The 25,754-nt window shown below is 36.5% G+C and overlaps 1 protein-coding gene across 1 annotated transcript in view; it reads left to right on the top strand.

The window, feature by feature from the left end:
* Positions 1 to 25,754, top strand: part of LOC129514655 (docking protein 6) — a 363,401-nt gene that overhangs the window by 199,035 nt on the left and 138,612 nt on the right. The window contains exon 4 of the mRNA XM_055333417.1: positions 6,745 to 6,864. Coding sequence (XP_055189392.1) covers positions 6,745 to 6,864 — 120 coding nt within the window. The remainder of the gene's footprint in view (positions 1 to 6,744; positions 6,865 to 25,754) is intronic.

Raw genomic sequence — 25,754 nt, 5'->3', positions numbered from 1 at the left:
CTCCCGGTGCACAGAGCCTGCTTCTCCCTCTGCCTGTGTCTCTGCCTCTCTCTCTCTCTCTCTGTGTGTGTGACTATCATAAATAAATAAAAATTTTAAAAAAAAGGAAATTAAAAAAAAAAAGAAAGATGGAATAAACTTAGGTAATAATTCATTTCCCTGAGCTGACCTTTTACTAAGACTCCATTCCCTTATCTAAAAATTTGATCAAGTGTTTATCACATATAGAATCAGAGGGATTTACATAAGACTGTCATCCTGCCATAAATACGACTAATAAGGTAAGTGAAACATACAGCTTAAGAAAATCAGAAACATTTTGAGTGGGAGATACTTCAGAATTACTGAAGTTCAGTAGAGAACCATATTTGCTATTTCTCCCTTCCCTGCCTAATCAAAGATGTGTTTTGTCTAGATAAGCCAGCTGTGAATAACAAACTTAAAATATTCACTTAAATGGTCATGAATAGAGACTTCAAAACAACCACCAAGTGACTACTGCCCAAATTATCTGCATTTGGTTCTAGAACTTGTCTTAAATTTCTGGCAATTAACTGCAAATCCCATCTGTTTACTTATTCCACATTTATTGATTAGTTTCCGTATTGGGGTGCCGTGCTGGGATCTATGAGCGACAGAATCAATGTATGTCACACTCCAATATCTTAAATATGTTGATAAGAAGGCAGAACGATAACTCATGAAACGTAGAGGGTATGTGAGAAGTATATGCGGAGCGCTGTGGAAATATAAAGGAAAGGTGTGCAATCTAAAAATGGGTCTGAGGAGCTCAACCAAAGGATTATTGGGTGTGAGCAAATATGGAAGGGGCAAAACAGGGCACTTCAAAGGAATAAATGCGCTTGCTACTCAGAAAAGAAAACTAAAAGTTCTTCAGTGTTGAAACTGATCAGTTCTACTGATCTGACTTCAATGAATCAAGCTCCTTCCTGTGACCTCAAAACAGAAACCTATTTGCTGAAACACGTCCTTAGGTTTTAACTGGTTTCTTGTCTTCTAATACAGAAAAAAATAAGAGAAAAAGAAAGTTCATAAAATATCAACAAGGCCAGTTAAGTAACAAGCAGGTACTAATTTTCAAGAATGAAAGTCATCATCAAAACATCATATATTTTAACAGCTCTATAAATTTCCCATAATGATACAAGAGATTTTTGTGTTCTTAAAGCAGGATTCTGCAGAAGGAGACATTTTTCTTCATTTCCCAGCGAAGCGTGTGTTTAAAAAGACTTTAACAAATATGAAAACAATATTATCACCAAATCATAGCAAATCTGCACAGGAGATAAGAATTGGATATAATACTTAAGGATTACTGGTTTTGGTGAAGACATGAGGATTATTTTACCTACATTATCCCAAGATTATTAACAAAAGCTAGACCTCGTGAGGACTAAGTGCAATAATCATTATTTCCACACAAAACTAGCCCTGCATCTTTCAATAAATTGACATGAAAGTGATTTGGTGCTATTTTAAAGTTTTATTTTAGCTAGTACTTTATGCTTTGGGTGGATAGCCTATTTTCTGTACATGTGATGAAATTTTTTTCGCTTTTTTCAAATATAGTCTATTTTGGATCATTTAACTTTGATGTCATTATCCTAAGGCCTAAATTTAGTGAAAGTAATAAAGCTCGAATTTAATCATTTATTCAGCAGGCATTAATTAAAGATCTGCTACGGAAAGACCTCCTCTGATTCAAAGGGATACAGCTCTTCTCTCCCCAGAATTCTGCAAAGGAGGGAGGGAAAGACACTCAGGGAGAAGCCATTCACCTTCACTGAATTTCTATTTTTCACTTTCCCTGATCTTTTTCCCTACAATCAATAAACCCATTCGTCTCAAAATTCACTCATTTAGCTCAATCTCCTTTCTCCATTTGACTGGTTATCGCCAAACATCTTCCATATTTTTCTTTTGGGAGTTACCAAATTTCTTCATTCAACAAATTTCATACATAATGGAAACATTATTTCTGTGTCATTTCTAGGGAAAAACCTACTTACCTGAATTAAAAATTTGAGCATAGCTGCAAGCTACCCGAAAAAGACATCTTAATGAAAAAGCACATCCATCACAAAGAGAAAATGTAGGAAGCATCATAGAACATTTTTATGCCTGTATTCCTCCTTAAAGAAATTTAATTATTATTTTTTAATTTACTTGAAAGAGAGAGAAAGAGTGAGCATGCAGATGGGGGAGAGAGAGAGAGACAAGCAGACTCCTCACTGAGTGCAGAAACCTACAGGGAGCTAGATCTCAGGATCCCAAGATCAGGCCCTGAACCAAAATCAAGAGTCCGATGTTACACCCACTGAGCCATGCAGGCACCCCTCAAGAAATTTAATTATTTACGCATATATGTAGGTAGAAATTTGAAAGATAAAATGAAAGACGAAAGGCACCAAGTCTGTGGGAAAATAAACATTTTAAAATGCAGTGGGCTAGATGATTGCATTTGTCTTTAATCTCCTCTGCTCTGCAAAAATAAAATAAAGTAAAAGATGGAAGGTAATTCAGTGAAAACACTAAATAATGATGGAACAAAATAAATTAACACGCCATAAAAAATTAAAGGACCTCAATACATAGAATTTTCCAAAGAAAGAACAAATAAAAAGCATGGGTCTAATTATTTGAAAGGTGACTATCAAAAAAAGGTCTAAAAAAAAAAACAAAGCATTGTATAATACTTAAGTAAATTCAGCTTATCTACAGCAAAACTGTTAGATCAGGTATGCAGACTACAGAGCTTAATACTCTTGAGATAAAGGCTTGGGGCTGATCTTATTGAACTAAATGGTACAACAGCCCCCCTTTTCCATGTGGCAGGGGACATTCCAAGACACCAGTGGATGCCTGAAACCAGGGGTAGAACCCAGCCTTGTTAGACTGTATTTTCTCCTACACACACACACTCCTGATAAAGTTTTACTCACAGATTAGCACAATAAGAGATCAACAGCAATAACCAATAATAAACTAGAACAATGATAATGTTCCATAATGAAAGTTATGTGGATGTGGTCTGTCTCGAGCTTGGGCTGTACCCACCGCGCCTTGTGAGGATGTGAGGAGATGAAATGCCCGTGGTGAGAGGAAGGGAGGTGAGTGATGTGCACATTGTGACGTGGTGGTAGGCTCCTGGGGCAGACAGAGGACGATCATCTGCTCCCAGCCATGTCTGGGTAACTGAGCCCGTGGACCTGGGGGCACCCCTGAACTGCAGAACCTGAAGAGAAGGGGCACGATGCTGCCTGCATGAACTCAGGGCTGTCCCTAGCTGCTCACAAGATCCCCAGAGACGCCTTTCCATCTTGGCCCCTGGCCACCATCCCCACACAGACACATTCACACACACCCACACAGACCCCCCACACACACACACACTGACACACACCCTCATGCATTCTCACGGGCAGGCACAAACCCTCACTCATACATTGACACACATTCACACTCACACACTGTCACAAACGCACGCACACACTGAAACGCACACACTCGTGCACACTGTCGCAGACTCACGGGCACACACACATTCAGATACACACTCACAAATACCCTCACGCTAGCTAACACACATTCACACATATACTGCTGCACGCATACACACACACACACACACACACACACACACACACACTGGCCCACACACTCACATGCACACATGCCCTCCCTTCTTTCCCGGCCCTGATCACATTTCTTCCACGTTGCTCAGCCTTTGCCACACCTCCCAGTTCCGATGGGTCAAGCCAGCAGCCCTGCAGGGTACCACATCCTAAACTCACCCCCCCCCCAGCCCCACTAAACTAACCTACAGACAACAGAAACTGGTTTTCATATAACCTTCTAGCACACAACAGTACCTCACAGTGAGTCTGCAGTACATTTTTGTTAGAAAGAAATGAACTTTTGCTGATTCCTGAATTAGAAGAACATCTCCCTCCCTCTGTCCCTCCGTTCTTCTGTCTCTCCCTCCCTCCCCCCTATTTTTCTGTTTCTGAAATTGTTTACAGTTGTCTTTAATGTGACTATATGTATCCTATGTTTATTGCTTCCTCTGTTTCTAGTCCTCTGTACTACTGCACTATTAAAATGCTGAAATACTGCGATTCTTAGGATTTGATCCAAAAGACATCTTTAGCTGCCTGTGCAAGCTCAGGAACCCCTGTCATCTCTGCTGGGAGACCTCCCTGGTTCTTACAGAAATGCCCCCATTGAGTCTTGCCCCAGAGGATGAGCTCCAGCTTCATAGAAGCCCTTTTACCGTAGGGTTGTTTTCTTTGTCTTACTGAATCCCAGGACAAAAGAATTAATAGAAATGAGTGACATATTGCTTTAACCACTGGGCACGCACTGATTTAACATTTAGAGAGAACGCTGGCACAAAAGTGTTTGTCATATTTAACATTTTTATTTTTATCCCAAAGAGCATCCTAGGTATTCTCAGCTCCATCTATGGAGTACCAGAAATACTATCAGGTAGAGACATGCAGATGAGACGTTCATTGCATGTGATTTTACTGATGAATTGTGGAGTCCTGAAAAATAGTCAAGATATGAAAATATAAAGAGGAAAAATATAGTCCTATTGTCTGCCTTAACAGAAATGTCAAGGATTTCTAAAGATGTGGCATGGAAATTGGCTTAAGATTTTGATTTGGGGACGTCTGGGTGGCTCAGTTGTTGAGTGTCTGCCTTTGACTCAAGTTGTGACCCCGGGATCTGGGATCAAGTCCCGCATTGGGCTCCCTGCATTGAGCCTGCTTCTCCCTCTGCCTGTGTCTCTGTGTCTCTCGTGAATAAATAAATAAAATCTTTTTTAAAAGATTTTGATTTGTTGTTAGAAAAGCTTTCAAAATTTTTATAAGTCTTATAAATCAAAACTCCTCTATCTGATGAAAATGATTTTCAATACATGCTGCTGCTCCTGTAAAATTCTTTTCAGGAAGGCTGGCCTTTCCTCACTAGAAAGGATTCCTCATGGAAAGCTGTGAGCCTCAGCCCATGCCTCTTTTGTATATGATTGGCCTTGTGATTGAAAAGGATTATTGTCTAGATTTCCGAGAAAGGCCTCAGCAGCCAGACCCAGGCTCTGATTCCACCTGAGCAAAAGGCCAGGCTCACATGAGAATCTACTTCCTCCCTAACCTAGGTCGATGATGCATCTAGAACTACTGAGAGGATGGCCCCTGATACGTGCAAACTGTACCTTATGTAAAGAAACACCTTTCATGCCTAGAGCATGGGAACTATTATTTTCATTAGAATAGTACCCTGTGGAGGACCACATGCTCTTTTTCTTCATTTTCTAACAGTATTTTATGGTCTTGACAAAACTAAAAATAAATGACAAATTTGGCTTGACATCTCATTGATCAAACCTATTTTTGAAGCAAAGGCAATGTGACTAAGCACAGGAAGAACCATTACCCAGGTTTGATGGTGTTGACCATTGAGCAGAGCAGTTGGTATTCAAATCCCTAGAGTCAAGAAAACCTGTCACAGATAACTTTTTTATGGGGAGCTTAAAATGCCAAGGCAAAGGTTGGAATGTCATCCACGGAGCGCAACAAGAGATTTGAAGGAAATCTATATTAAACTGTTCTAGTACAGATTTATGCCACATGGAAAAGTCAGAAATTTCTCTGGGCAGGTGTCAGTGGAAAGTTCTCATCCAATTTCTGTGCAACAGTTTTAGGGCCTGGCCCAAACCCTTTTTCAGATTCTTCGTATTTGTAATATCTACAAGAGCTGGGCTGCAGTTCTTTCCTGGTGCTGACCAGTGATAGGGGACCCAAGGGTGACACTGCTTATCCACCTCACCCACATGGGCTAACATAAGAATCAAATTCACTTACATTTCAGAAAGTGTTAGATACTACAAGATTCTGTGTAGGTGTAAGATGTTCTGAAGTTTCAAGCAAAGAATAAACTTGCGAATATAAAAGAAGTTGGAAGATAACCAAAATCTTAGATAATTAGAGTTTTCTAAAAGAGAAAGTTACTTTGAATATCCTCTCCGAATTTTTTTTCAAAGTAAGGATGAACCATTTTTGATGTTTACAGAAGAAAAGCTATCACGTTCTTGTGCCAATCTTTGATACGTTGCAGGTAAGAATGAAGGATCAGGTTTTCAACCCACACAAATCTAAGTCACATTAGGAAAGGTTTCACTCATTTATTTTAGTCTGACATTTTTCAAGTATTTGTTTATATATTTTTATTTTCTATTTAATTAATTTTTCTAAAAATAATAAATTTTCTAAAGACAATATCTAAAATTTAAAAACCTATATTTTAGTATGATATGATATAATTAGTATTTAATATTTTAATATCTAAATATTATAATATAACTAATATATAAAATAATAATTTTTCTAAGTACTTGCCCTCTAAAAATTAAATCAATCCAAAATATACTGGATGGGAAACAACATTCTCAGACTATTATTTATAAATAAGATAAAGTACATTGGTGTAACTTGAAATCACTTTAAAATATAATTTTATAATGTCAGCCCATGGGAAATAATTGTGGGGATTTTTTTCATTTCTTGAATATAGGTTTGTTATTTGTTGTTGTTGTTCTCTTAAGGTTAAGATTTTTTTTTAACTCTTACCACCTACCTTGAAAGAAGGTTCAGGAAGTGATCTTCCTCTGGCATATCTGCACAGCACTGCCTAACTTGGATGGTGTGTGTTCGTTTCCAGAGCTGGAGGCTGAGGAGTGGTGCAAGCACCTCTGCATGGAGTGTCTGGGGACCCGGCTGAACGACATCAGCCTTGGTGAGCCTGATCTTCTGGCCGCAGGAGTACAGCGAGAACAAAATGGTGAGTGGAAGTTGCCTTCTGTTACATAAAGTGCACTAAGAGTTGTAGAACTTTGAGACCAGAAAGGGCCGTAGGAATGTTTCAGACCAATCATTTTGAAAAGAAAGTAAACTGATCAGTAACTGTGAAGAAGCTTTCCCCAGGTTGCATCGCAACTGGGAGAAAATACAAAGGTACAATGCAGGTGTCCTGACTTCTGGCACTGTGACATTGCAGTATATCTAAATAAATTACTAAATAAGGTAACTCAATATATATTAAGTTTTGAATGTAGATTTCTACATTTTCTTCTTTGAGAGTTGCTGTAGAATTAGAATCTTTTTTTTTAAATTTTTATTTATTTATGATAGTTACACACACACACAGAGAGAGAGAGAGAGAGAGGCAGAGACACAGGCAGAGGGAGAAGCAAGCTCCATGCACTGGGACCCGACGTGGGATTCGATCCTGGGTATCCAGGATGTGCCCTGGGCCAAAGGCAGGCGCTAAACCGCTGCGCCACCCAGGGATCCCATAGAATTAGAATCTTAATCCACAAATTGGTCTGTCCTGTTACTTGTAAATAGATTTTTAGGGACTTTGGCTAATATTAGGTCTTAGCTCAGGCTGCTGGAACAAAGTACCCTAGACTGCGTGGCTTCAACAACAGGAATTACTTTCTTACAATTCTGGAGGCTAGAAACCCAAGATTAAGGGTCGGTTTCCAGTGAGGATCCTCCTTTTGACTTGCAGACAGCCATCTTCTCACTGTGTCCCCACATGGCTGAAAGAGAGAGAGAGAGAGAGAAAGAAAGCTTTCTTATGTCTCTTCTTGTAAGGGCACTAATCCCATTATTGGGGGGTCCACCCTCATAACCTCATCTAAACTTAATTACTCCCAGAGATTCCATCTCTTAAATACTGTCACCTTAGAGGTTAGAGCTTCAAATGAATTTTAGGAAGGCACAGTTCAGTCCATAGCATACTATAAGTATGCAACGATGAAATATCAGGGTATAATAAAATTGAGGCTTATGTGATATACATTGTTGACTTACTATATACTGTTCTCTAGCATAAGAGGCATTTCTGAAAATCTGCATGGTCTTGACTAGCATCTCTAAATCATGAAATCAGAGCGATGTGATGAGCTCCTTTTTCTTCATTTTTAAAAATAATTATAAACATCACTAGATGACCTAATCGTGTGAAAATAGAAACTTTTCAATGTTGCAAATTTTTGATGGCTAGTGTTTTTGAAAAGGTTGAGAGACATCAGTGAAGCTTGACACTAATTATTAAAAAGAGATTCTGGAATTATCTGTGGCTTATAAATCAGACAACACAGTTTGTAAAAGTGCACCAGGATAGCACTTGGGGATCATGATCTTGTTATGACTAATAATGTGCTAATAACTTATCACAGTCTTTGTGGCCCATTAAACCATTTAAAAAAAGCATTATTTTTTTGCTTGTTGCTACCTGGAAAAAAAAAAACAAGTTTTCCCTGTTAATTGGCTACAAACACATGTGAGCACGGCACTTTCGTTATGCTGGCAGTTTTCAGAAAGTCACAGAGGCATTTCTCTAGCTCGTCTTCCAGCTTCCATTTCATATTCCATACTTGCCCATACTCTCTGGAATTTATTTCAGCTCTCTGATCTGTTTCCTAAGAGCTGTGCCACATGCAGGACATCCACAATCGTGCTGCTCAAAGCATGCTGCTCATCCACCGTTTAAGAAGGAAAGAAACTCTTACCGATAAACATTCGTCAAGTACCACATCAAGGAAATAGGAAGAAAGGGAATAAATCAGGCCTGTGGGTGGGAACATCATTGTGTGACTCATTTAGTGTGAACTATATGCTTTTAAAGATTTGGGGTTGTATATGGTTTCCAACAGGACCAATAGATAGTGTACTTCTCTGGTTTATTATGAGTGTATTTTTAATTTCATAATAATGTCAGAATAATTTGCTGAGATATATAGCAGGAGCAGACATGGCCTGCCAAGGCAACTTTTCTGGATGGTCTGAATGCGTGCTACACCCCTTACTTAGCTCAGAAAAGTGACTAACTCTCTTCTGATTTTAGTTTTCTGCTGAGTGAAAATTAACTCATGATGGTTTAGGAGGTGATGCAAAATAAAGACTAACCCTCATGCTTAATTCAGTTAAAAAAAAGGCATAAGTATTTTTAAGTACAAGTGAAAATGAACAAATTCAAAATAATTCCTGTGTATACAAGAGATCTGAAATTATAATAACATTCAATGCCATAAATGGCTTTCTTAGCTTTATTTTGTTTAATAGTCCTAACTTCATACAAAGGGATATATGTGCTTTTTAAAAATAAATTTTAGAAAGTTATGAACAGTGATTTAGTTGGAGAAGGTAGTGTTTGGTTCTCTTAAGCGACCCCCTAAAAGTACATGGTATCCTATAAGGAGATCAGCAAACTTAAGCACACAGATACACTAATGATCGCTAAGACTTTTAGACACTGAACATGTTTAGTGTTCAGCATTAAAAGGAAACTTTGTAGATGGAAGGATCTCCTTTCCCTAGAAATCACCTTTCACATGGGAGTATTTATCTTCGGGTCCCAATGCCATAGGCATGGCCATCGCTCCAGGCTCTTCAGGTCTGTGTACACTTCCTTTAAAATGCCTCGAGTCAAATAAATAAATAAATAAATAAATAAATAAATAAATAAATAAATAAATAAATAAAATAAAATAAAATGCCTCGAGTCCAGGTAATAACACCTTTTCTTTCTTCTTGGCCCACTGGGCTTGCTGAAACTTTTAAAAATAGTCACTCATAGTATAGGAGAACATGAAAAGCATAAATCTTGTCAGAATATTAAGATTATAGGTTTTACTATTGTTAGCTCAAAAATTTCAGTATTTACGTATATATCTACATCCTTGCTGCCTGAGAGAGAAACACACACAGATGGACACAATTTGTTACTTGCATACCTTGATTTTCTCACTTGCTAATCAACGAACTTCCCCTATAAATATGATAATTCCATTTTAGGATCCCTCCTGAAATAAATATCAGTATTTCTCATGGTGAAGACGAAGAATGCTCTTCGGCCAACTTCAGTCTGAGCTCTGGGGGCCCTATGATTGCTTTAGGGACTCATCTATTCCTAAAGACAGTACTCCTGTTCATTTTACTATGGGGTGGGAAAGTATTTATTGTTGTGGCTAGCTAATTAAAGTCTTTCAAAATAATATTGTCCTTTAAAGGTGTCTTTTCTTGTCTTTCGATCACTATTCCAGATTCTTCAGGCATAACACTTCCTAAACAGAATCCTTCACTTCCAAATACATGTTTGAAGTCATTAATATGTACAGATTTGAAAGATTTGTCATTACAGATTCAGTTTTTTTCCTTAAGGCATTTTAATATTAAATTATATAATATATTCTTCATCAGAAACATTATGTTACTATTTTATCCATGATGTTCTTGGATTTAATCTGAAATTTCTCTTAAGAGATAAGATAGGTTTGCCAGCAGAACTGATGTCAGAAATTACATCATTGTGGCTTGTGGTAATCTTGTGGTATCCTATCATCAAGGAAGGACTCACTACTCACACTTGACCACAGCATTTTTTTTTTTTTGACATTCAGAATTGCTTCTTCTCCTCTAATATTTTTCTGGCTCTTCACGCCACTTGGTCTTATTTACTCTGAGACTAGCTAAGAAATAAACATTTGTGCAAATAATTTTTAAAGGTGTAATGTGTGTTGCTGAGATAAAAGTGGTTATCGATTAAATTCTTCGCTATAATCATCTTTATCTAGAGCTGTCAGCTGCTTTCGTATTGACCCAGAACCCACATGGTTTAGGGGAAAGTAAACACACACAAGTGCACACACACACACACAAACTTATTCTTAGACTTTAAATAACACTGCCACAATAAAGTGCATATTAGGTCAAATTGAACTTTAAATTCTTTTTTTAAAAGATTTTATTTATCTATTTGAGAGAGAGATAGAGAGAGAGCTTGAGCATGAGGGGAGGGACAGGAAAGAAGCAGACTCCCCACTAAGCAGGGAGCCTGACAGGAGGCTTGATCCCAGGATCCCAAGAACATGACCTGAGCCAAAAACAGGTACTTAACTGACTGAGCCACCCAGATGCCTCTTAACTTTAAATTCTTACAACTTCTAGAATCTTCACATCTTTCTGTAATATTTAAGATAGCCTACACTGACGTTAGAATGTACAGTGTTACAATAATGGTCCTTTATAAAGGATTCACTCTACATAATAGCAATTTTAGAAAACAAATATCACATGTCAATCAGTAATAGCAGAAGTAAGCATCATAACCAAGAAGGAACTCACCTGTAGGGAATACCTGCAGTTGCTGTTAGAAGTGGACTCCGAGGGTAGTCCAGTTTGCTGTTGATGCAAGAGATCACCATTTGGAACAAAATGGAATAGTAACCTCACACTTTGCCATACGGTTAATGCAGAGTCAGATCTGAAGGTTTGATTTTATCTAGGAACTGGTGTCCCTGTTTATGAAAGGACTAGAACTGGTACAGATTTTTACTGTTAGCCTAAGAATGTGTATACCTTCCTCCAGAACCAATGCTCCACAGTATTCCAGTGTTTTTCTCTAAATTGTTTACCTGGGTTGCCATAGTAACCATGCTTTTTACATTCCACTCAGACACTCTTGTATGTCATTCACTGATTCAGTATTCACCCATCAAACATTTTGAGGTTATGATATGCAAGAACTAAGCTGAAGAAATGTAGAATTCTATAAAACATGGTCATTACTTTTAAGAAGCTCATGGAGTAGTGAGGGAGATAAACCTTGTAAACAAGGTGCATAGATCATTGTGTCTTAACATAATGCTATGCTGCGCTACTTGACACACAAAATCTCAATAGCACAGACCTGGAAGTGTATCTTTATTATTCATGCACAGACGGGTTGGCCAGGATTCTGCTGACTCAGGCTGGGGGCTGCTGAGATTCAGCCCCAAGCTGCATGTGGTTGGTATCCATGTCTTTTCCGTGATGTCTTTTATCCTCCTTACACTAATGGCTACCCAAGGCATGTTCTCAAAACAAAAAGCAGTAGTCCAAGCAAGCAAGCCCAAACTTGCAACACAAAATAAGCCTCTGCATGTGTCATGCCCACAGATACTCCATTGGCCAAAGCAAACCCTATGGCCAAACCCAAAGTCAGGAGACCAGCGGGACTCTCCACCGGTGAGGCCGTGACATGAATTAGAACTTATTTTCTACTATGAAGAGGAAATGAAGAATTGAGGAAAAAATTATGTAATCTACCATCTGAAGTATAATAAGCGCATGCTAAAATAAAAACAAAAGGAAAATGCTGTGGTATAGGTATGATCAATTCTAAACAGAACAGACTACTTTCTTCTTTTTTAAAATTATTTTTTATTCCTCCAAACAAGCCTTTTCAATCAGGCAAGTCTGGAATCCTTAATGCCCATCAATCGTTAAAGCCAGTATTTGCAGGACCTTACTCATGTGGAAAATGACCAACTAATGACAAAACAAGAACAACAGTAACAATAAGTGTCTCCCTACTTTAAGGTTCTTTTCCCCAATTTTTCAGAAATGACCTAGGGTAAATCATACTCATATACACATACTCTAATACACATTCTTTATAACCAGTAATGAAAAGTTTTCCAAGTGTATTTCTTTGTCCATAGAATAACCCTGAGCAAAACCAAGTTTTGCATGGGGAAAAGAACCTACTTATGCCTGTGTTTGAATTTCTAAAATGCCATACACATACTCTAGTATTTCCCAAAGTTAGTTCCAGGAAATTCTACTACTACCACCACTCCTACTACTACATGCTCTTGGAAATGAGTTTATCGTGGAGTGAATTACTATTATATACCAATGTTGTGGGCTCAATGGTCCCTTCCCCAAAATAAGATATTTTGAAGTCCTAGCCCTCAATGCTTCAGAATATGACCTTATTGGGAATAGGGTCTTTACAAAGATAGCCGAGTTTAAATGAAGTCATTAGAATGGACCCTAATCCAATATGACCTACAGTATATCCTTATGAAAAGGGGAAATTTGAACACACAGACAGACGTGCACAGTGGGAAGAGGATATAAAGACACGTGATAAGAAGATGGTCATGTGACTGCAGTAACACATCCAGAAGCCAAGGAAGGTCAAAGATTGCCAGAAAACACCTGGAGCTAGAAGAAGCTAGATGGATTCTCCTCCTAGAGCATTCAGAGAGGTCATGGCCCAGCCAACACCTTAATTTCAGATTTTTAGCCTCTAGAACTATGTGATCTTAAATTTATGGGGCTTTTTAAAAAGATTTATTATTTATTTATTTATTTATTTATTTATTTATTTATTTATTTATGAGAATGAGAGCCTGAGCACAAGCAGGGGGTGGGCCAGAAGGACAGGGAGAAGCAGACTCTCCACTGAGCAGGGAGCCCAGCATGAGGCTCAATCCCAGGACCATGGGATCATGACCTGAGCTGAAGGCAGATGCTTAACCAACCAACTGAGCCACTCTGACACCCCAAGTTTATGTTGTTTTAAGCCACCTAGTTTCTGGTACTTTGTTACAGCAGATCTAGGAAACTAATACCAATTCTGTATCATGGTCACAACATGTCTTAACAGAGTAAAGTTATTGTGATGCTCTATAGTAAAGACCTGGTTTAATTTTGTATAATGTAACATTTTCCAAACTCAGTTTTCTATGTGTCTCTTTCTGCACATAACACTTATTCACACCCTGTGTAACTTACCTTCCATGAAACACAATTGAAAATGCCACTATGGCCAATGAAGGTGATTATCTATAGGGAATACTGAAAGGTGAAGGTTATGGGAACAGCTACCCCATCAGGAATAAGATGATATTCATGAATGCAACACAAAATCTTGAATGGGGGGATCCCTGGGTGGCGTAGCGGTTTGGCGCCTGCCTTTGGCCCAGGGCGCTTTCCCGGAGACCCGGGACCGAATCCCACATCGGGCTCCCGGTGCATGGAGCCTGCTTCTCCCTCTGCCTGTGTCTCTGCCTCTCTCTCTCTCTCTCTCTCTGTGACTATCATAAATAAATAAAAAAAATTAAAAAAAAAATCTTGAATGGGACACACTATTTGCCTAGTCTTGTGTTGCATTGCTTTAATTTTCACTATCAGATGGAGATTGACATTGTATATGATTAACAAAACGGTTCAAATTACCACTTTCTTCATTGGGTGGTCTTCAACATGCACTATGATGGAATCAAGATCAATACCATATAGATTTCTGACTCTTTTTGCAATAAATGCATCAGGGAAACCAAAGATGCTTTATAGTGCTTATCTTACCACATGGCCAAATTGAATTGATCCATTTGTCAGACTGTAACCATGGCATTGCAAAGTGAGATGCATACTGGATGCATATCTTGAAATACCAAACAAAGGACCTTATCCTGTTTCCTTTGCCCTGGAAAGATTCCCTGTACAAACACAATGAGAGCAAAGATGTAAATTTCAAAAGCATTCCTACTTATGGGAAAGAAAAAGCTTTTGAGGGGAAAATGTTGAATCCAGAATTACTGGTATCTCCCAGCCTCAGGCAAGAAGAAAAAAGACACTGAAAATAAGTTTTATGGAGACTAAGAAGTAAATACCTTGCCTTTCCCTTTTCCAAAATGGTAATTCAAGCAGACAGACACACATTTATATCTTCTCATATAAACTGGGGATTTCTTCAAGAACAAATACTAGAATTTGATATTTCCAAATTGGATTTGATGACAAACATGGGAAGAATAGTGGGGAGACATCAGGAATGCCCAGAGAGAGCTGTAAGAAGTCAGAGAACCTCAACTGTCTCAAAATCCAATGGGACCTAGAAGGGGGTGCCTACTTTCTGGGGGCCCACACTGGATTCAGACACTATCTGGAAGTGGAAGTTGCCATATCACGGAAAGCAGAGTGCTGTAACTTCACAGGGATGTGGAGACATACAAGCCAGATAAGAGGACTCCCGTTTCCTCTGTTGACTCTTGTGACCATATCAATTCAGCCTACATGAAAAGGAGAGGAAGCTCCAAAAATTGAACTTGATCACAGATTAGGTTAAATGAGCCTTCCTTCAACAGAAACAAATATAAACATACACACAAAAAAGAAAAGAAACCTTAAATGAATTCAATATATAATAATGGGATTTTACCCTTTGAAATAGCCAAGTTTTGATGAACTATTTTTTTAAACCACAGTAAAGCAAAGTAACATAGAGCATAAAAGTCCAACATGGGACCTGATCAACAGAAGTTGCCAAATTCAGTGTATCATCAAGTTCTTCCAATTCTAAGCTCTAGAGTCATGATCAAGTGACAGAAATTCTCTAAATCTCAGTTTCCTACTCTTGAAAATGATCATGATAGTATCTCATAGGATTGTTGCTAAGCAAGAAAATTCTGGGCCCCCACCCATACCCACAAAGGAAACATATCTAGGATTCGGGACCAGATGTCTATATTTTAACAACCTCAGTGACCCTAATGTGCATTAAAATGTGAAAGCTTCGGTTAATAAACTCAATTATAATTTGCTTCAAAAAATCTAGCAGTGCTTTTAGGATTTAGTCATTTCTTGCAAAGTTTCAGAATTACTGACATAAATTGAATCACAGCATCCTTGTGTTATCTTCTTAATACCTGTTTACATTATAATGATAGCCCCTTTTTACTTCATAGGGGTTATGTGTGGCCTTTTTTTCTTAATCAGCATAGTCAGAGATTTACCTATTTGGTAGACTTTTTTTCATTATGTTTTAAATTATATTAATTTCTGCTCTTATTCCATTTGAATTGCTTCACAGTTTGGGGTTTAATTGCAGGTTCTTTTTCAAATCTCTTGAAATGGATGTTTGATCATTAATTTTCAGCTTTTCATTTTTCTAATATATTTTGTAAAGCTCTATATTTTTCTTTGAGCACAATTTAAAATTCCAGTAGTAACGGTATCTTTTCCCAATGTTCAGGTTATAATAGATGTTAAACTTGGAGGGGAAAGTGTGGGATATGTTTTTAATTTCCATCTGCCATAAGGAAATTTTTTTAATATTATCTCTGATTATAGGATTCAGAAATAAAATCTGATACATAATTAAAATCTTTGAACTTCACTGGATAAAGATATTTTTAAAAATATAAAGGAAATTTTAGGAACCATACAAAATAAAACAATATAAAAGTAAAGCATTAATAATTTGATAATAAATTGATAATAAATTTTTAACAAGTTGTTTTTTTATTAAAATATAGCCTTTCTCATGTTGGGTTAAAAATAATCTAATTTAAAAAAATAATTGTATACCACTTAATTGAGATTTAAATTACCCAAACTGACTCAAGGAAAAATAGAAAATCTAAAGAGCCCATGCCCATTAAAGAAATTAAAATTATTGGAGTGCCTGGGTGGCTCAGTGTCCAACCCTTGATTTTGTCTCAGGTCATGATCTCAGGGTTGTGAGATCATGAGATCAAGCACTGTATCAGGCTCCGTGCTGGGTGTGGAGCCTACTTAAGATTCTCTCTCTCCCTCTCCCTCTACCCCTTCCCATTTCCTCTCTAAAAGAAAGAGAAAGAAGAAGAAAGAAAGAAAGAAAGAAAGAAGAAAGAAAGAAAGAAAGAAAGAAAGAAAGAAAGAAAGAAAGAAGAAAAAAGGAAATTAAAATTATTATTATACAACTTCCCATACACAAACCCTAGTCTCACATAATTGCAATGCTGAACTCTATCAAGCAGTTAAAGAAACAATACCAATCGTATGCACACTTTTTCAGAGGAGGAATTACTCTACAACTCATTTTATGAGGCCACTATAACCCAGATACTAAAACCAGGGAAAGCCAATATAAGAAAAGAAAATTATAGACAAATATCTTTTATGCATATAAGTACAAAATCATTTTAAAAAATAGAAGAGGAATACCAAAGTATTACATGAAAAGATAATACACTGTGATCAATATTGGTATGTACCAGAAATGCAAACATTTCCTGAAATCAATCAATATCTTTTGCTATGTTAATAGAAAGAGGGAGAAATCATATGATTATTGTGGTTGACCCATAAAAAGTATTTGATAAAACACAATATTCATTTATGAAAACTACTCTTAAAAATTTAGTAATAAAAGAGGACTATCTCAAACTGATGAAGGACATCAATGAAAATCATTCAGAAAATACAATTTTTGAAGGTTAAGATATTGAATGCTTTCCTCATTAGATTGAGAATAAGACAAAGATCTTTACTCACAAATTTTATTCAGGATTCTAATTATTCTACTTTAGGTCTGATTTGTATAACATGACAAGAAAACAAGGTAAAATCATAAAAATTGGTAAAGAATAAGGAGCTAAGATTATGTACCTAGAAAATCCTAAGGAATCTGTGAGAAATATAAGTAAACTCAGTGATATTTCAGTATAAAAATTTAATATGCAAAAAATTCTGTATATAGATATGTGTGTATAAACAGTTTAGAGAGTGTATATATATATATACACACATATATTTTTACACACATATCCATATATATATTAGGAATGAGCAACTATAAAATAAAATACAAAAGTATCCCTTACAGTACCATCAAAAACCATCCCATACTCAGGGATAAAACTGGCAAAGTATATAACCAGACCTCTACACTGAAAATTAAATGTTGCTGAGAGAAATTAAAAGATATCAAAATAAATGGAATGATAAACTATGCTTATGATTGTGATAGTCAATACTGTTAAGATGGCAGTTCTTCTTACATTAACCTATGGATTTGACACATCCCAATAAAAATGCTAGAAGCCACATTTGTTCTAGTACTTGATGAGGCAATTTCAAAATGCATTTGGAACAAAAAGGCCTAAGACTAGCCAAACTATCTTGAAAATACAGAACCAAGTTGGAATGGATACCTTTTCTAATTTGGGGATTTATTAAAGCTGACAGCAATCAAGACAGACAATAGATAAAGTCTATGGAACAGAATAGAAAGAAAATGATCCATACATATATGGATTAGTAATTTTTGATAAGGACACCCAAGTCCTCTTTCACAAGCTCATTGGTAATTTCAATAAGAAAAAGAAAATTTCTTTAATGAATAGTTTTAAAATGATGAGATATATATATGGGAAACAATGAACCTCAACTCCTACCTCACACTATACTCCATTATCAATTTAGGATGGATGGGACTTTGAGATAGGCCAAGATTTCTTTTATAAAGCACTGTAAGCAAACTATAACAAGAAATAACTTAGACTTCACCCAAATTTAAACCTTTGCTAATCCAAAAAGCACCATCAAAAAATTATAAAACAGGGAATCCCTGGGTAGCTCAGCGGTTTGGCGCCTGCCTTTGGCCGAGGGCACGATCCTGGAGTCCCACGTCTGGCTCCCGGCATGGAGCCTGCTTCTCCCTCTGCCTGTGTCTTTGCCTCTCTCTCTCTATGTCTATCATAAATAAATAAAAATAAATCTAAAAAAATTATAAAGCAAATAAAAAATAAAATAGAAAGCAACAAACTGCGAATAAATTAGTGATATCCTGAAGCCGGATGTTCCTAGCTCACAAGAACCTACTAGAACAGGCAAAAATAACATACAGTATTAGAAATCATATCAGTGGTTGCTTCTGAGGCATGGGCAGCTGGAGAATGGCATAAAAGAACTTTCTGGGGAGCAGAAAAGTTGTGTATCCTAATGTGTCTTTTTGTCAGAACTGAAAGAACATTACAAGCAACATATGAACATTTCATTATGTTTCAGTACAGCTCTGTATACCAGTTAATGTAAAAAATAAAATGCTAGAACTGCTATGAAAAGTGTAGGAGAATATAAATTTCTTTCTTTTTTAAAAAAAGATTTTATTTATTTATTTATCTATTTATTTATTTATTTATTTGAGAGAAAGAGCACAAACTGGGGAGAGAGGCAGAGGAAGAAGCAGACTCCCCCTGAGCAGGGGCCAGATGTGAGGCTGGATCCCAGGACCTGGAGATCATGACCTAAGCCAAAGGCAGCCACTTAACCAATTGAGCCACCCCGGCTCCTCTTAACTTTCTTTCAATAAATAGTATTTAGTAGAAAAATTAAAGAAGACTATCTTCCACTTTCTAGACTTGCATACACATTTTTAAACTAAATTAATAAAAATCTAAGATGAAGTCTTTGTCATAAACATGGTAGGAAAATTTTCTAGTTTATAGAATTCTCACGGCCTATATACAGTAAACTCAATTTTAAAAAATTCTGGCAAAGGACATATAAATGAACATATAAAATAGATATTTTAATTGGAATATGTATTGGTAAGGAATTTCTGGAACTCAATTTGGCACTGATTCTTAAAAGAGCTTATAGCATTTAATCCAATGATCCCCAATGATTCAGATTTTAGTGCCCAGCCTAATTTAATAATTAAGGATATTACAGGGACCCAAAATTTATATGTAAAAATAAACTCTATGACTCAATATGAAATGATTGAATATTCAGCAATTCAGCTAAAAGTTGATTATTTTACTGAAGCCTAATTTATTTTAGACAAAAGTTGGCTTAACTTTATATTCATCAAGTAGATAATTATTAAGTAAAATATGGTATAGCTATAGAGTAGAATATTACGTATTCATTAAAATATATATTCCCCCAAAATAAATAAATAAATAAATAATATACCCTCAAAGAATATTTAATAAGATCTACAAATTCTTATACTGCAGTAAGTAAATATAGATGGTTCAATACTTTATATTTAATATAATCATAACCGTGTATGAATATATTTTCATCTTAAGGTATACTGTTACTTTAACAGAGATGATCTCTCTAAGGTATAATAACAGTTGAATTTATTTTATTTTTTAAAATGATTTCCTGTATTTACTAGAGTGAACATATGCAGAAATGCAGATAAAATTTAGTCATCATTTTTTGTTAAAAAGAAAGAAAAAGAGATTAATTAATTAATTGCTGGGGGGGTTAAAAATATGACTTTGTAATTTTTTTTAAGTCCTGCTGGTTGGTTGAAGAAATGCAGGGGTTCCAGTTCATAATAGCTGTTGAACAGATGGCATCTGGCAACTGAATTTATTGCTGTTGCCACATTATAATAAAATACATTTTGACAAATTTCAGTACCGTGGTAGAAATGAAGTCACAATTCCACAAAACACATAATTCCAATAAGAATTCCACACATTCTGATGAGTATAAATCATCCTTTGTTTCATTGCCGGCATAACTGCATTATCCAGATATCAGGATGTGTCTAAATGTGCAAATATCTGCTTCCTCACTGTGGCTCTATCTCTAAAGCTGCTGAAATTGAAGGCTGACCACGGCAATATCCTAACTATGGAAATTTAGAGATAAGAATATAAAGTTCAGAATGATCTTGAAACATCTCATTATTTTCTGAGTAATACCTGGTTCTGTTCAATTCCTTAGCACTTCATATAACTTAAAATCAAGGCAGGTTGTATCAAACAGTGAGGTGAACTTAGAATCCAAACTGAGATGAATACTCAGGAATAAATTCCATACTCCAAAGTATGGGTCAGTTTCTCAAATACCAGATCCTTGTGGATATACTCATTAATGCTTAATATTAGACCAATGGCTCTGGTCCTGGGACTAAATAATTAGTGAACTGTTTTATTAATTTAGTGTTAATATTAAAATTTCATGTTTCAAATTGATATATAATAATTGTTAAGTATAGAGCAGAGAATGAGACTTTCTTGCTGTCTCAGAAATGTACTGCGGCCCGGGAGCGGTGGATGATGGGTGGACCATTTAATGGATGGACCATGAAATTCTAAAGGTCAGGCTGGAAGACTAATTGAAGAGAAGGTTTTGAAGGTCTTTCATAGGAGAAGAGCAGAAAGAAGGGACACATCCCCTTCCAAGCATGATGAAAGAGGAGAGGCTAGAGAACTAGTCGCAGGATTTGGATAGTTTGCCAGATGGGGAGAATGACCCCTCAACCTGTCCACGCTGATGGAGCTGTGTAGAACATGTCATCATGCCCAGGCTGGTACCAGAACAGTGTGCAAGAGAGTTGAGAGGACAGCTTGAGTTTGGAGATTCAGTGGTTTCTGTTTCCACCATGGTAAATCTGAGGGTAGGATGCAAGAAAAAGGCTACAGCTGTTCATGATAGCCAAATAAGAAAATAAAGGTCACCAACTCAACAGCATTTCCACATTTGATGAGACAACAAAATCTGGGTCTTTTAATGAACCAGCTGCAGTGATAAATTTAATTTAAACAAATTTTTTCTATAAATAGTGAGTTTCCTGATCACGTGACATTTTGGAAAAAAAGAAAAAACAATTGAATTCCCTTGCCATAAGAAATCTCAGTTAAATATTTAAAGTTATTTTGTAAAATAATAATAATAAATAAAGTTATTTTGAACAGTAGGTTGCATATAGAGTTTTACCTATGGAGTCACTGGTTGATAGAAACAACTAGATGAAATCTAAAATTATAGATAAATTAACCAATTATTGATCACTATTACTAATCATTATGAAACCAATGTGTGTGTATATATATATAATTATTTTACATGTATACTGTATGTAATTATTAATTTTCTATTATTTAATTTAATAATATCTACACATTTTCATTAATGAACTTCAAATATTTAAGCCTGTACTCTCTGGAAAACCCTGGAATTGAAATTCAGATCACTGGGGATGTAACCAACAAGCTAAAAGAATACCTTTTTCTCCTTTTGAGCTACACATGGATTTTAAAAGAAGAGGAAAAAGTATAGGAGCTCACACCCGCTTACCTGAAGTTACTAAAAATTAAAGCCTACTACAAAATTTGTGACCTCTTCCTGTGGTGTACCTGATGAGCTGTAATATTTATGGATCTCTTGCTTTCCAAATATTTAGGCATAATACTTAGTTCCATAATCCATCCTTTTTTTTTACTCAACCTTCAAGTCCATAACTTCTGAAGTAGTAAGAGAAATGGAATGAGTAGAGGAGATATGAGCGAACAATTAAATCTTACCAGAATCCGTCTTTAAAAAAAAAAAAAAAAGGAATGGGGGCACCCACATGGCTCAGTGGTTGAGTGTCCACCTTTGACTCAGGTCATGATGCTGGGGTCCTGGGATCGAGTCCCACATCAGAGTCCCCGTAGGGAGCCTGCCTCTCCTTCTGACTATCTCTCTGCCTCTCTCTCTGTGTCTCTCATGAATAAATAAATAAAATCTTTTAAAAATTTAAAATTAAATTTAAGAAAAAGAATGAATTGTCATTTAATAGACATTTCCCAAATTTATTCTAAGTAACTAATATACAAAAGATGCATTCTATGTTAATGCAGTCACAATGCACTGAATGTTCAGTATGTGCTAGATGCACAAAATTATTTAATACATAAATTCCAAAAGCCTGTATTTTAAAAAATACTCAAATTCTTTAATTAATTACAAGGGAGTAAAAATATATTTGTTTTTAGTATGGCTCTTGTTTTAAACCCAGTTTTCCAACTGCACTGTTACAAAATGGAAATTATCATGAAACTGGTCAAAAAGCTTATCATCCTTTTGTGTTCTGCTTATTCATTTCTACTCACGAGATGATGTTTTGCTTCATGTTACAAACCACATCTCCGATCCTCTGCTTCCCGAAACCCCTCCATGCTCCACTTGTCTCCACTTGTCAGGCTCAAACTCGTAGCTATATTTGGATTGTTCCTGCCCTAAACCAGATCTATTTTAAACCTCATTGTCTGAGAAAGGAAAGTTCTGGTCCTTTCCTTCTCAGGGCTGATGACCATTCATTCAGTCTCCACACATCACTTGGAATCACACCATGCCTTTTCCAAGACATTTCTTCTGAGTTTAGCTCCCCTTTCTTGCCACACCTTGTCCAATTCAATTTGACTAAATCTTGTTTTATAGTCCCCTTGAGACTGTTCTTGTGGTTGTCACCTTAACTCTGGTCCCAGGCCTTTTGGGGCATGGTCTAGTCCTTTGGACCTCCTAATCCAACCCTAGAGTAGAAATGCCCTTGTAAACACAACTTCAGATTCAATAATAGTACGCATCTTGGGCCACTTGGGTGGCTCAGTCGGTTAAGTGTCTGCCTTCAGCTCAGGTCATAATCCTGGAGATCCAGCCCTGCATTAGGTTTCCTGCTCAGTGGGGAGTTTGCTTCTCCCTCTGCCTTTCACACTGCTCATGTTCGCACTTTCTTGCTCTTTCTCTCAAATAAATAAAATCTTTAAAAAAAATGTAAATATCTTTGTTGGATATAAGTTTGTTTTGTAAATACTTCATCTTGCTATTGTTTTTTAGCCATTTAAAATAAAATTATGCTTTCTCATATATCAGCCATTATGCAGCTTTGGCAACATATATACTAAACAGCTAGTTTCTTTTCTAATTCTTTTGAGTACTTAGAAGTGTGTTTAGTGCTCCTTAACAGTGTTCTTATCATTATTGTTGATTACCTTAAAGGAAAATTATTCGAATATGTATACTTTGATGAATTGAAAATTCTTTTTCATAGACCTTTCTTTCTAAGCCTCTCACTTCTTTTGTTCCAATTCGCATAAGAACTCTTTCCTGCCAAATCAGTCATGAGTCAGTTGAGATGGGATTACTTTATTTGAACAAAGATTAAAGGACAGTTTTGAATTAAATGTGCTGGTTTGTTCTACTAGAACACTGCATCACTTTCAAAAGCATCCCTCACAGTTCCTCTCATGCCACTACTTCCTTGGCAATACTTTAAAATGACCTTTGCAAATCAACAGTCTCAAAGAGCAGAGCATCAATGTCTTCTGGGAACAAGTAGAAATATAAAGTGTCCGGCCCCAGCCCAGACCTATTAGATCAGAAACAATAATTAGAGGACTACTCAGCAGTCTGTGTTTAAACAAGCCCTCCAGATAACTTTGATGCACACTAATGCTCCCAGCAATAAAAACCAAAGGTAGGCTTTTAAATAAGAAAGTGACAGGGGTGCCAGGGTGGCTCAATCATTAGGTGTCTGCCCTCTGCTCAGATCATGATCCTGGGGTTCTGGGATTGAGAACCCCTCTCCCCCCTGCTTGTATGCTCTCTTGTTCATGCTTTCCTTATCAAATAAATAAAATCCTTCAAAAAAAATTTAACCTAAAAAAAAAAAAGTGACATGATTAGAGAGTGGTTAAAACACCTGCCTCATACAATTATTTCACAAAGTTAAAAATTTTTTTTAAAGATTTTATTTATTTATTCATGAGAGACCAGAGAGAGAGAGGCAAAGACACAGGCAGAGGGAGAAGCAGGCACCTCAGGGAGCCTGATGTGGGACTTGATCCCGGAACCCGGATCACACCCTGAGCCAAAGGCAGACGCTCAACCGCTGAGCCACCCAGGGGTCTCAAAGTTAAACATTTTAAAAAGTCATTTCAGGGGAGACAATTTTAGCTATTTCATATTGAAATGGTCTTTTTAATGGAAACTAACTAGTTTTAGTGAAGCAGCAACATATTTTATATTATTAAGGCCATAAGATAATTTACTCATAGCAGATGCAGAAACATTTTTTTCCATGACAATGGAATCAAAGAAGAATAATTTACTAGATAAGTTGAGCTGCCTTCCTCCTCTCCTGGATTAAATTAGTCTACATTTTAATTGAATCTCAAATCCTTGGAAATTAGTCATTAGGATAAGATGGTCTTTGAATACTTAAAAATCGAAAATAAAATTTCTTAGAATAATTCCTTTTGTAGGATGAAAGAAATAGTATCAAAAGGAAGGTTAGAGCATTCCAAACTGTAACAGTTAATGTGAATTGCTGGTTAAGACTAGGAAAGTAGAAGTTAGGCAAGAAGGATGTGGAAGACACATTTCATCTGTTTTACATAGCCTACGGCTGGCCCTTGGAAGGACTCCTTTGGGGCAGGTTATCCAATCTCTTTGTATTTGTCTGTAATGTACCTTACTGATTTTGACATTGAGAGTCCTCCATCATGTGAATCTTACTAAATTCATTATTTTTGTGTTTTCCAGTTCCACATTTCTCCAATGTCCATTGCAATTATTGTACTCTTTGTTTATTTTTTCTAAGTATTACCTACCAGCATTAGAGCACACAGATATGTCAGTGAAAATGTAATAGTTCTTTTGGGTCCTCTGTAATACTCCGTAGGCTATAGGTGATCTTACATGTATATCACCCATGTGGAGGACACTCGATGTCAGGTGTTTTTTTCTCATGTTCTCTTTTTTCAACATCAAACTATGGGTGTGAATATCAAGGGTCAGTGCAGCCTTATGCAACACCAAAATTGGTTAATGATGTTTATTTCAATATTTTAGAAGAAGTGTTATTTCTTGACATTTTGGCAATGATTCTTTGGTAGCTATCTTCAGACCCTGTAATTGATGGAGAGGAAGGAATGTAGAGGAATGTTTTACATTCCACTTTATAACAACAGTGTTTTACCTCTGCACAACAGATGCCACTGACATATGACTTCTAAATACAAAAGCTGAACTTCATCAAAAGGGTCTTGACCAAAGAAAAGAGGATTTCTATATGGGCATTATCTATATGCATGAGTCATTCTGTTGCGGCCAGCTTTCATTTATATTCTTACATGAGGTCAAGCCCGCTTGATTTACTGCTTGCAATCCCCTTGAAGTGGGAATTGTGATAGCAATGTGAGTGCTGTATTAAGTGCAAAATATTGAGATTTTACTTGATTGCACATAAGAATTTTAAGATTTATAGAAGATATATATACTTTTTATTGCAGATAATTAATGGGGCAGTGATCTTTCTTCATTTCTTCAGCTATT

This window comes from Nyctereutes procyonoides, unplaced genomic scaffold, assembly GCF_905146905.1.
Source record: "Nyctereutes procyonoides isolate TBG_1078 unplaced genomic scaffold, NYPRO_anot_genome, whole genome shotgun sequence".
Classification (NCBI taxonomy): Eukaryota; Metazoa; Chordata; class Mammalia; order Carnivora; family Canidae; genus Nyctereutes; species Nyctereutes procyonoides.
The sequence above is the reverse complement of the archived record's forward strand: the minus strand, read 5'-3'. Positions and strand labels throughout refer to the sequence as shown.